The following is an 11,171-nucleotide window of genomic DNA, read 5'->3' as shown; positions in this document are numbered from 1 at the left end:
AGGAGGAAGAAGGAACTAATCTTTACTCTTATCCCCCAGGTTAACCCTGGGTGGGCGGAGCCTGTCACACTATATAATGGCGACGGCACCGGCTGACTGGACACTGCGAACCTCCCAGATCTTCCAGAAGGTCTCCATCCTTCTCACAGGTAACCAACGCTCTGACCCTCCACTCATTCATCTGTTCACAGCTCCCTGGTGTGAACTCTGACCTTCGTCTTCTTTGCCTCCTCCAGAGATGCTTCTCTCCTGTCTTTTCATGCTGGGCCTCAGCCTGGCGCCAGCTCTCTCCATGCCGACAGGTAGGCTGGCGCTGCCACCCAACTGTTGCTGCTCCGTCTCCTCCTGAGGAGGTTTGTTTGTCTGTGATGCACCGCTGGATGTTCTCAAGTGTTCTGTTTGCTGCCTGTGTTGCAGACGCCGCCGGCGGGACCCTTCTTCAACGTTGCTTCCAGGACGCCAAGAAACTGGTGGACGATGCCTACCTGTTCTCCAGAGAGGAGTGAGTCCACCTTCCATCGCCCTCTCACCTCGTCATCCATACTTTTCTTAGAAAAATACACCCTAAATAAACCAACGAAAAAGAAACTTCCACTTTCTGATTTCCGACGGCTTCTGCTTCCCACCAGGAGTCTGAGGCGAGTCCGCCGGGACGTGGTGAGACCCCACGACGCCCTCCGCCTCCTGAAGCAGCCCCGCGGTGACACCCGCTCGGCCGTCCGCTCGGCCGACTACATGTGGCAAACCATGCGTCTGCTGAAGGAGAGGACGCACCATGTGCACAAGCGCTCCCTCAATGCCACAGGTCAGGCGGCAAACAGCCGGCGCTGCAGTTCAGGCCTTGCGAGTCTGTGAGACCTCATGCTCAATGCATCTCTCTCTCTCTCTTTCTCTCTCTCTCTCTCTCTCTCCCTCTCTCTTTCTCTCTCTCTCTCTCTCTCCAGATCTGCTCTCTGAAGAAGACTTGAGAGAACTTGCTGAAATCACCGGCTGTGCTGCCCGCACCCGGATGCCAGAATGCCGCACGGTGCCCAACCTCAACGTGTACCGCACCATCACCAGCGTCTGCAACAACCTGTAAGAAAATAAACTAACAAAAAAGAAACACCTGCACCGGCCAAATGGTGCCACATGTAGCATTTAGCGAGAGATCAAACCTGCTATGTAAACTGCATCTACAAATTTCCCACACAAATTCGATCTTTCCATTGTGAATTCGCTGCGGTCAGTGGTCAGTGGTCAGTGATCAGGCGGGACAGTTGGCCAACCCTCCACCTTGCAGCTGCTCCACACCTGAACTCCGCTTGACTTGTGCTTGTGAAATGCAGCGTAGTGCGTTGGGCCACACGCCAAACCGCACGAAACCGCAGGGGGGATGTGTTCACCTTCCGCCAGGTTTCTCAATCCGCCATTTCCAAATTGTGATTTCAGAAAGAACCCGCGGCTGGGCGCCTCCAACACCCCCTTCGCCCGCTGGCTGCCCGCCCAGTACGCCGATGGCATTTCCCAGCCCAAGGGCTTCAACAACCAGACGGTCAACAACTTCATCCTGCCGCTGGTGAGACCTTTGACACTCAGCCGCCTCATTTTTCTTTTAACGCCTAAAGTTAAACGGTGGCTTTCAACAAGAGAAACTACTTCCTCTCTCAGGTGCGGCAGGTGTCCAACAACATCCTGAACACGACGGACGAGGGCGTTGTCAACGACCGGGAGTTCACGCACATGGTGACGCTGTTTGGCCAGTGGAACGACCACGACCTCACCTTCACGCCCTTCTCGCCCAGCATTCGCTCCTTCAGCAACGGCGTGAACTGCGACGAGACGTGTGAGCGCACCGAGCCATGCCTGTCCATTCCGGTAGGTGTCGGACCTCAGTGCAATGACCCTAGTTTCACCAAATATGACTGAGACCTGAATTTGCATCATGTAACTATTATGTCACACCACTAGGGGGCGTGCAATGATTCTGGATATTAGAGAAAGGACTGAGATTTAAGTTGTTGCTCCAAAGTGTGAGGGGTTGAAACCATTAAGCTGGAAATTCGGCCCATTATGAGGTCACATAGGGCACTAATACTCATGCCTTGTTTTAGTCTCCTTCCAAACATATTTTTCTGCAGCTTAAAGATAACTTTTCATTTAAAGATATATGTTGTTTTTTTTGAGAGATATATCAAACTAACCAAATTTGGCTTTGTGCCGTCCAGATTCCGCCCGACGACCGCCGGTTCCCCACCAGTGGCGAAGAAAGCTGCATCCCCGCCTTCAGGTCCGCCCCCGCCTGCGGGACGGGATACTCGGCCTACAACTTTGGCGGCGAGCCCAACAAGAGGGAGCAGATCAACGCCCTGACGGCCTTCCTGGACCTCAGCCAGGTGTACGGCTCCGAGGAGAAGCTCGCCCGCTACCTGCGCAACCTGGAGAACGACGACGGCATGCTGCGCATCAACACCGAGTTCAAGGACAATGGGCGCGACCTGCTGCCCTTCCACCCGCTGCAGGTCAAAATGTGCGCCACCCGCCAGAGGGTCACCAACGACACCAATGCCCAGGAGGTGCCCTGCTTCATCGCAGGTATTGACGTTTATTAATTATCCATTTGATTGCTATAACACGCTTGTAATGACTTTAGTAGAAATAAATCTGAAACTGTTACATCTACTGATGAATGCGGTGGAAAATATTAATGGTGTGATGATTAAGATTCAGCAGCATCTAGTAGTAAGAAAGAATATTGCATTCATTGTGGTTCAACTGAATAGAAGTGGACAAGCTTTGTAAGCATAGGATAGAAATTTTCATTCTCTGACACCGCCCTCTAGGGGACGAGGAAGCAATCAAGCAACTTTACAATGAATTAGAACAATTTCGGCCGCAATGAAACCATCTTTTTGTCACCCAGTTCATGTCATGTTTTTATCATTTGTTCACCAATTGCTCTGTTTTGCTCTGTTCTTGATTATCAATGAACAGCGCAGAGCACAGCACATACTGGCTCACAAAAGCAAACGTAGAGACCAACCCCTTTCCTCTGTCTCTGCCTCCGCCGCAACAGGTGACGTCCGCGTGGACGAGAACATCGCCCTCACCTCCATCCACACGCTCTTCATGCGCGAGCACAACCGCGTGGCTCGCGAACTCAAGCGACTCAACCGGGACTGGGACGGCGAGACCATCTACCAGGAGACCCGCAAGATCATGGGCGCCTACACACAGGTAGCCTTGAAATATTCAAATTAAATCAAGTTCTCCAGGTGGCCTCCAGGTGGAGCTCCAGAGCCAGTGTGGTGACCTCCTCCTCTGTCTTCCCACCCACCACCCGCAGGTGTTTGTGTTCAGGGACTACCTGCGGCACATCGTGGGCGACGACGCCATGCGCCGCTACCTGGGCCGCTACCGCAGGTACAACCCCGACGTGGACCCCAGCATCGCCAACGTCTTCGCCACCGCCGCCTACCGCTTCGCCCACTTGGCCATCCAGCCCACGCTGTCCCGTCTGGACGCCAGCTTCCGGGAGAACAGGCAGTTCCCCAGTGTGCCGCTCTTCAAGGCCTTCGTCACGCCCTGGAGGATAATCTTTGAGGGTGGGTTGCAGCGCCGCTCCAACGCCACATGCGTTTCCTCCTCGAACAAAAGGGTCATTAAAAAGCATAAAAAGTGATTCAATAGATTTTGTGAAAAATCAGGCATGAAATGACATAAAAAGCATGAACTTTGATGTCCAGAGGTATTAAAGTTTGAAGTGGCACGAAAAAGGACACGAAAAAGCAAGCGGTGTTGTTGCGCCCCCTGCAGGTGGAATCGACCCTCTGCTTCGCGGTCTGATCTCCCGGCCAGCCAAGCTCAACACGCAGGATCACATGATGGTGGACGCGCTGAGGGACCGCCTCTTCCAGTTTGTCTTCCACATGTCTATGGACCTGGGCGCACTCAACATGGAGAGGGGACGTGATCACGGTCTTCCTGGTACAGCCTCCTCATCTGACCACATTCCTCAATTATGTTTACAAAGGAAATGTTGATCTTGACTAATGATCCTCTCTGATCTCCAGGATACAACGCCTGGCGCAAGTTCTGCGGCCTGTCGCAGCCGTCCAACCAGGCCGAGCTGGGCCGAGTGATAAACAACATCGACCTGGCCCGCCGCCTGCTGCAGCTGTACGGCACGCCCGACAACATCGACCCGTGGCTGGGCGGCCTGGCCGAGCCCTTCGTCCGCGGCGGCCGCGTGGGGCCTCTGTTCGCTTGCCTCATCGCCACCCAGTTCCAGAGGATCCGCGAGGGCGACAGGTCAGTGGGGTGGGATGAGCTGCAGAGTTCTGCAGCAATTTTACAGCACTACCGCAACCAACCACCAGGGTGGGGGTGAAACCAAAGACGACCTTTGTTTCAATCACTACATATTTGATATCCAAGTGTGGTTAAGATTCTGTGCCGTTTATCAGTGTTTTCTCCTACTTTTATTTTCCTAGAAAAGTATTATCATGTTTAAAATAAATGTTTAAAATTTGTTAGCATCATATTTCATCTGCTTACTAGGTTTACCAAAACATCCTGAACGCCAAGTGGCTTGTTCCGTCGCCGATGCATCTCGCCCTTGTTATCCGTCAGAATCGAACTTGACTTTGTCTCCTTCCGATCGTTCAGGCTGTGGTGGGAGAAACCCGGCGTCTTCACCAAGCGTCAGCAAGGTGCTCTGGCCACCGCCACCCTCAGCAGGATCATCTGCGACAACACCGCCATCAACACCGTTCCCACCGACGTGTTCCAAGTCATTTCAAACAGGAACCGGATGGTCAGCTGCTCCAGAGTCCCACGCCCAAACCTGGGTGCCTGGAGAGAGAGGCGCTGCACAGGTCGGATATCTTGGAGCATCCAGAGTGCAAAATGAGTTCTTTGAGTTTTGTGTTCTTGTAACACTGCTTCTTTTTATGTTTGTATCACAGGTAGTTACTGCAAGCGGATACAGGTCAGTAAAAATGCGGCTGAATTCTCCTCGTCAACTTATCTAAGCCAGCAAGTGGATTGGATCTAACTTCACGTTTGTTGATTTTATTTTTGGATCCACAGGAGATAGAAGATGAAGAGGAAGCAGAGGAGGCATTGGGGCTAGTGGAGGAACCGGAGGAAGTGGGAGAAGCGGGAGAAGTGGAGGAAGTGGGAGAAGCGGAGGAAGTGGGAGAAGTGGGAGAAGCGGGAGAAGCGGGAGAAGCGGAGGAAGTGGCGGCAGTGGAGAAACCCGGGATCCTCGAGACGACAGAGGAAACCATAGCAGAGCAGGAGAACAACAAGGTAGCAGACGCAGCTCTGTCGACTCTCCTCTAAACTACCAGTCAGCACAACCTCATGCACCCACCTGGGTGGAGAAAAACTAGAGGGGCTGAATTTACAGACACAGTCTTTTTTCTGACCAAATGTAGTGAAGGAGAAGCACAATGTACATCAATAATTGACTTCAGTATCTCCTAGTTTGAACCCACTTCACTGACAGCCTGAAAAAGTCCATCCTTTGCTTCTTATTCTGCTTGCTCCAGTTTTCATAGAATGTAAAACTGAAGCGCCTTGTTTTTGCTCCTTTCTAAATGCGTGGAAGGTTTTAAAAAGCAACGATTTTAGCAGGAAAAGCTGACATTTGAGCAGGAGGCTGTAAACAGAGGGCTAACTGTGTTGTGTTTCTGGTAAATTACTAGTTCTAGACTGGTTCCCTGTCCAATATGGGACCTATAAGAACTTGTTTTGTATTTATTTGCATGTCAGTTAAAAACAAAACAAAAAAAAAAAGCGCTTGCCTCACCAGTAATGTATCCCTGCAGGTGGAGCCTTAAGTCCAGAACCCCCGGATGGTCCTGCTATGACGTCATCACTCCACATAACTCCGCCCCCAAAGCCTCAGCCTGTCTCCGCCCTCTGGTCACCTCGAACGAGTGGCCGGCTTCCCTGCACCCTCATCGCCACTGCTGAAATACTGTATATCAAACAATTCTCTTTTTTTTTCTGGAATTTTCGTCAAGTAATGTGAAGAAGAAACTGTTTGCAGCACTTTTGCTAAACCCTGTTACAACTGAGCCAATTTTTTTTAATTGTTAATATGACTTAATTAGATGAGATTAGATTAGAAGTATATATGAAATATATTGTTGTGTCTTGTGCTTATCTGCACTGCTTTTAATGTTGTATTTGTTAGTTGGCTTTCAATAAAGCGAGGAAATATAAATTGACATTGTGGTGTGATTTATTAGAAAACACACACTTTGTTCTTTGTGTACTTCAACTTCTAAAGACATTACATTACATTTCTTTTGGCATTTATGCACTCAGCACCTCCTGTAGGTGGAGCCATTGATCATATCATAGAAAGAAAAGTTTCTGAAATGTCCCTCCATAGACTTTTACCTGTCACCACAGTGAAGTTAGCATCCAGACAAAAATAGAAAGTTTGCTTTGAAAAAAAAAATAAAAAATAAAAAAAAAAATCCAAGGGTTTCTGCGTGAGAAACTCTCATACATTTTCATACAGAAACCATCAATTCCACCTTCATATATCATCTTCCGCCCACTGGGCCGTTATTTCGGAGGCCAAATCTGACCTACCGCCACCAGACTGTGTTTGGCAGAACTTCCAAACAAACACGCTAACATTTACATCTGCACTCAGACAGACTGTATATTCTGCAGCCCACCTGGGCCACACATGCTAAACGCTGGCTTCCAGAGAAAACTGCTTGAATGAGGGGAAAAAAACAACCAAATCAGACATTGTGCAGGGGTGAGATTCTGAGTAACCCATCCAACAGTCTCATCATAATCGCATTTTTTCAGACGGCTCCGCTTCCAGCCGTCTCCTTGACTCTGTACAAACAGGAGGAAACGTGCTGGTTCGTCAGCTGGTTGAACTCAAATCGACGGACAAACAGGAAGGAACCTTGGCAGCTTTAATCTCTGGAATATTTTGGCTTGAGACTTTGAACAAAGTGGGCCACATCTGTCACCTCCTCTTTCACAACACTGTCAACTGTCAATGGTCCGTTGCATTGCCATTGTAGCACAACACCACATCTGTGTCGTTATTAAGACATATTTCACATAAGAATAAGAATAATAATTTCCTCAGAAATTGCTAATTACTGCTTTCCAAAGAAACTGGAAAACTCCCACTTGGAATTTTGGTAGAAACACATTTCAATGAAATCTGAGTCACGCAATACATTTCTGAGGCAACACACACTTCTGTGGCCTCCCCCGTATGACCCCAACTGTACTTGACGTCCTGGATAAATTGCTTGTTTTTCTGGTATCCTCTCAAAACGTTTTCCTTGTATGATTTATACTATTTGACACCTTATCTCTGTCCAGTGTATAAACTAAAGAGTTTCTCCCCCAAGCTCTCGCCCTCGTGGAGAGATGAGGAGAGACTCTGGCAGTGAAAGTTTTTGCAAAAAAAAAAAAGTAACATCTGCATGAATCATCACACAATGCAGAACGCTGTGTGGGTTGTGTCCTGATAAAGAGCTCCTCCTCCTGGTTGCACAGCCTGGTGCATGTGCAAAGTGCCACGTAGTCCACCGGTCTGTGTGCGTATGTGTTTGTGCGAGTGCATACGTGTGTGTGCGTGTGTGATGCAGGAGTCGGGTTTGCCAGCTGTAATGGAAACCCAACATTTATTGAAAGAGGAGAAAATATTTGAATTGTCTGTTTCTGTCTCAGAGGGTTGGTTTTTTTCTGTCTTCTTTTTTTTTTTAGCTGAACTTGACTTTATTTACACCGGCCGACTTTATTCGACCGAGGTGGCGGGGAAATCCACAAGTTGAAAAAGTAATGAGTCTAAACATGAAAGGATGAGAAAACAGGAAACAAATATTTGTTGGCCTAGACACTTTCTTGTTTTACAATGTGATAAAAGTTGGGGGGGGGGGAAGCAGATGATGTCAGAGACATCAGATCGTAATTACATGTTTGTAAATGCTCAAATTCAGAATGTTCCGTCTGATTCAGGCTTGAGTGCATGACAATTTCCTCCAATCTCCTTTAACCATTATCATTATGTTTTTTTTATAAAGGGAAACCATGTGCCTACAGTGACTATTGTTGCGTGTGTGTAATTGAAAATTGACATATTGGGGTCAAAGCTATTGAGTTGCTCTGGACAGAAACCTCAGTGCAGCAACTCCCCCTGCTGGCCAGGTATAGAATTGTATAATTTTGGTCGCCTGCCCGGCACCTGGCAGGCAACAAAAAGTATTAAAGCTTATACAAAAAAAAATTATGCTTTCAATAAAAAGACATAATGTTCTTCTCAGTTAGATGAACAAGTATTTTTTCCCAAAATTGACCTGAGTCACGCTATTTAAATTCAGCCACCAGCAGCAAAAATAAACGCAGCCCTCACGACCGGGGCAGAACACATAACGTCTGCAAGATGTTGACTCAAGAAGAGGGGAGAAGAGAAATTATTTCTCGGTTTGGTAAATTTAGCATCGTGAGAGGACGGATGGAGATCTGGGGGTCTGTTGTTTTTTCCTGCCTTCAGCCAGTGATGACGACGGCTGCAACGAGGCCCCGCCCACCATATTCAGCAACTCAGATGTGGATTTTTTTAGAAATTCTTTCGCACTTTCTCTTTCAATCCAAAAAAAAATGGGGAATGGGGATGAATTCCAGCGACGTGGACATAAGAACTCGGCTAATTCCTTGCAGATGTGGCTGCGAGCTGCGTGAGGGAACACTGAGGGAACGCTGCTGCTGCTGCTGCTCCAGAGCAACAGGGAAGGCCCCGGTGGTGGAGAGAGTTCAGTGAATTATGAGGGGAAAGTGGCTGCGGCGGTGCCGTCCCGTTACAGCTGGTTCTGACCGTCCTGCTTTCAGGAAGGAGCAGGGAGGCGACCCAAGAACACATTGTTTCCACTCACTGCAGGAACTGTTGGTATGCGCAGCACATGAGCAAGAGAGAAGCTCACAATCAGACAACTTTGGACTTGTTTTTTGTTTTGTTTTTTGGTCGGGGATGGGGTTGGATATCTGTAGTTGTTTCAGTCTGGACATAAATCCACAGAATGAAGTTGCAAGAAGCCAACACAGCAAACATTAGACATACACACTCAGGCGCACACACACAAGGGCAATTCTTCAGTTTCTGGCACACAAACGTCTCTCATCGTCCCACCGTCACTCCTGAGTCCTCAGGAAACGATTATTCACTAGACGAAAAAAACAGAGAAAAAAAAGTCAACCGTTGCTTGGCGTCGCCGTGCGGATCCTGAAGCGGCTCTGCACCGAGCGAGGCTCCAGTTTCCAGCTGCTTTTGTAACTTCACTTGGCTCCGGCTCGCCCTCGCGAGCTTACGCAAGCCGTGCGGCCGAGCTCACGTGACTCGGAGACGGCGTGCGCTCACGTCGCCCTGAGTCTTCAGACAGAGAGAGAAAAAAGGCAGACAGGGCCGTGAGTTAAAGCTGGATTAATCAGCCGACCGCCAGCCGTCCACGCAACGTTTTGGTTTTGTCTTTTATCGGCTTTTGATCTATTCTTTCTGGGCCACCGTTTGGCCAACAGAACAATAAACACTTGTGTTGAGTTGGAAATAACGGGTTGGTTTTTGGTTTGTTTTTTGACTTAAAAGTGGTGTGTTTTGAAAAGTTTCTTCTCAAGATCTGGCATCGCCGGCCCACATGTAAAGGTTGAGTTCAAAAGAACGACTGATGGACGACGCAAACACAGTGTTGTCGCGATGACGTGTGACCCTCAGACGACGGACGGACCAGGTCGTGTCTGAGCTGCATTTAAACGCCCTCATTAAAACCGCTAATCACCGACTGGCCCGCAAATTAGACCGTGGCTCGGCGAAGGAGCCGTCAGGTGTAAAAGTGTGAATGTTTGCTTTTCCCTCTGGTGACGCTGCTCTTTGTAAATAAAAGGTTTGCCTTAAAAGAAAAGAAGGAGAAGATTACTGTGCTGTGTATTTTTATTGCATATTTTATTTTGCCTGGACTCCAAAGTGCAGCTGATTTTAGACTTTCCAGCTCTGAATCATCCTGTAATCTGTCAGGCAGCATCTTTATTTCTCATCATCCTGCTTCTAACATGTTAGGGGGATAAAATGTCTTTAGTTTGTTATTTCTCACCTAAAACTTGTGAAACGTATTGCACTGTTTTGCACTATATGACTCTCTGGACTTTCTGGATTATAGTTTTTTTTTTGGTTAATTTGTAGCTTAAACGTCTCTCTCCTGCTTCCTTTGCTGCGGTTTGGTGACATTTCTGTCGATGCTGGGGGAAGAAAATCCTCTGGTTGGTTAAACAGAAGTTAATAAAAACCTTGGATTGAAGTTTTTCCCCAAAGCTTTGCATTATGGCTGCGGTGTCGGTCAGCGCAGGACAAACCACTTGGATTTATCGGACGCTGCAGCGTTGGAGGCACTGACACGACTCGGCCTGGAATCAACACGCTGGGATTTTATAGGAGGTCAGTGTGAGGTTTACACGTTGTCAGAGGAGATCCAGCAGCTTCGGCCAGAGGGGAGCTTTGTGGGAGACGGTTTCCCAGAAAAAAACAAAACAAAAAAAAAGAAAGAGGCAAGGCAGCAGCGCAGGGCCGGCTGGCCGGCCGGCCAGTGAAGGAGTCACGTTTAGGTTGTTAAGATCCTCCTATGAGAAAGTGGAGATTGAGAACTTCTGGCAGAGTGTGTTGCAATTTGGCCGGGCGCTCACCCAACACTTTGGGAGAAAAGGTATTTATCAAGACCTTCAGTGGAAGAGGAGAGAGAGACAGAGAGACAGAGAGAAAGAGAAGAGACACTTCACAGCAGTTTGCTTCATGTCAAGCAAGTTTTGTGTACTTAGATTTCTGGTTTCATTTGAGCGTCACTGGTCAAAATACTCAGCGGCTGGGGTACAAATTCTTGGCTGCGTCACTGCTGCTGCTGCTGCTGCTGCTCAAACTCATTAACCTCATTTGAACGGGGCACGCGGGGCTGCTGCTGCGCTCGGGCATCACTCCACATCACATACACATCCAGCGGTTATATGAACACCGACACCGGACTTGTATAACACTGGCTCAGGGAGAGACTACAAATGCTCAACTCCTCCTCCTCCTCCTCCTCTTCCTCCCCCTCCTCTTCCTCCCCCTTCTCCTCCTCCTCCTCCTCCTCCTCCTCCTCCTCATCATCATCACCACC

At 48.6% G+C, this 11,171-nt stretch overlaps 1 protein-coding gene across 1 annotated transcript; it reads left to right on the top strand.

The window, feature by feature from the left end:
* Window positions 1-6,218, top strand: mpx (myeloid-specific peroxidase). The gene is made up of 16 exons (XM_076044800.1): window positions 1-149; window positions 237-302; window positions 418-502; window positions 630-805; window positions 945-1,077; window positions 1,432-1,558; window positions 1,651-1,857; window positions 2,208-2,574; window positions 3,056-3,216; window positions 3,326-3,584; window positions 3,796-3,966; window positions 4,053-4,290; window positions 4,648-4,856; window positions 4,947-4,969; window positions 5,071-5,292; window positions 5,814-6,218. Exons 1-16 carry the CDS (start codon window positions 77-79, stop codon window positions 5,823-5,825), a joined length of 2,529 nt encoding a protein of 842 aa, XP_075900915.1. The 5' UTR covers window positions 1-76; the 3' UTR covers window positions 5,826-6,218.
* Window positions 6,219-11,171: the final 4,953 nt, after the last annotated feature.

The sequence above is a fragment of the Nelusetta ayraudi genome, unplaced genomic scaffold, assembly GCF_046127955.1.
Source record: "Nelusetta ayraudi isolate G7.1 ecotype Tasmania unplaced genomic scaffold, CSIRO-AGI_Nayr_v1 ptg000083l, whole genome shotgun sequence".
In the NCBI taxonomy this organism is placed as follows: Eukaryota; Metazoa; Chordata; class Actinopteri; order Tetraodontiformes; family Monacanthidae; genus Nelusetta; species Nelusetta ayraudi.
The sequence above is the reverse complement of the archived record's forward strand: the minus strand, read 5'-3'. Positions and strand labels throughout refer to the sequence as shown.

Coding starts and splice junctions, on each gene's coding strand:
- mpx (XM_076044800.1), top strand. CDS start 77: ATGGCGACGGCACCGGCTGACTGGACACTGCGAACCTCCCAGATCTTC. Junction 3,967..4,052: donor ACGTGATCACGGTCTTCCTG/GTACAGCCTCCT, acceptor TCTGATCTCCAG/GATACAACGCCTGGCGCAAG. Junction 4,970..5,070: donor GTTACTGCAAGCGGATACAG/GTCAGTAAAAAT, acceptor TTGGATCCACAG/GAGATAGAAGATGAAGAGGA.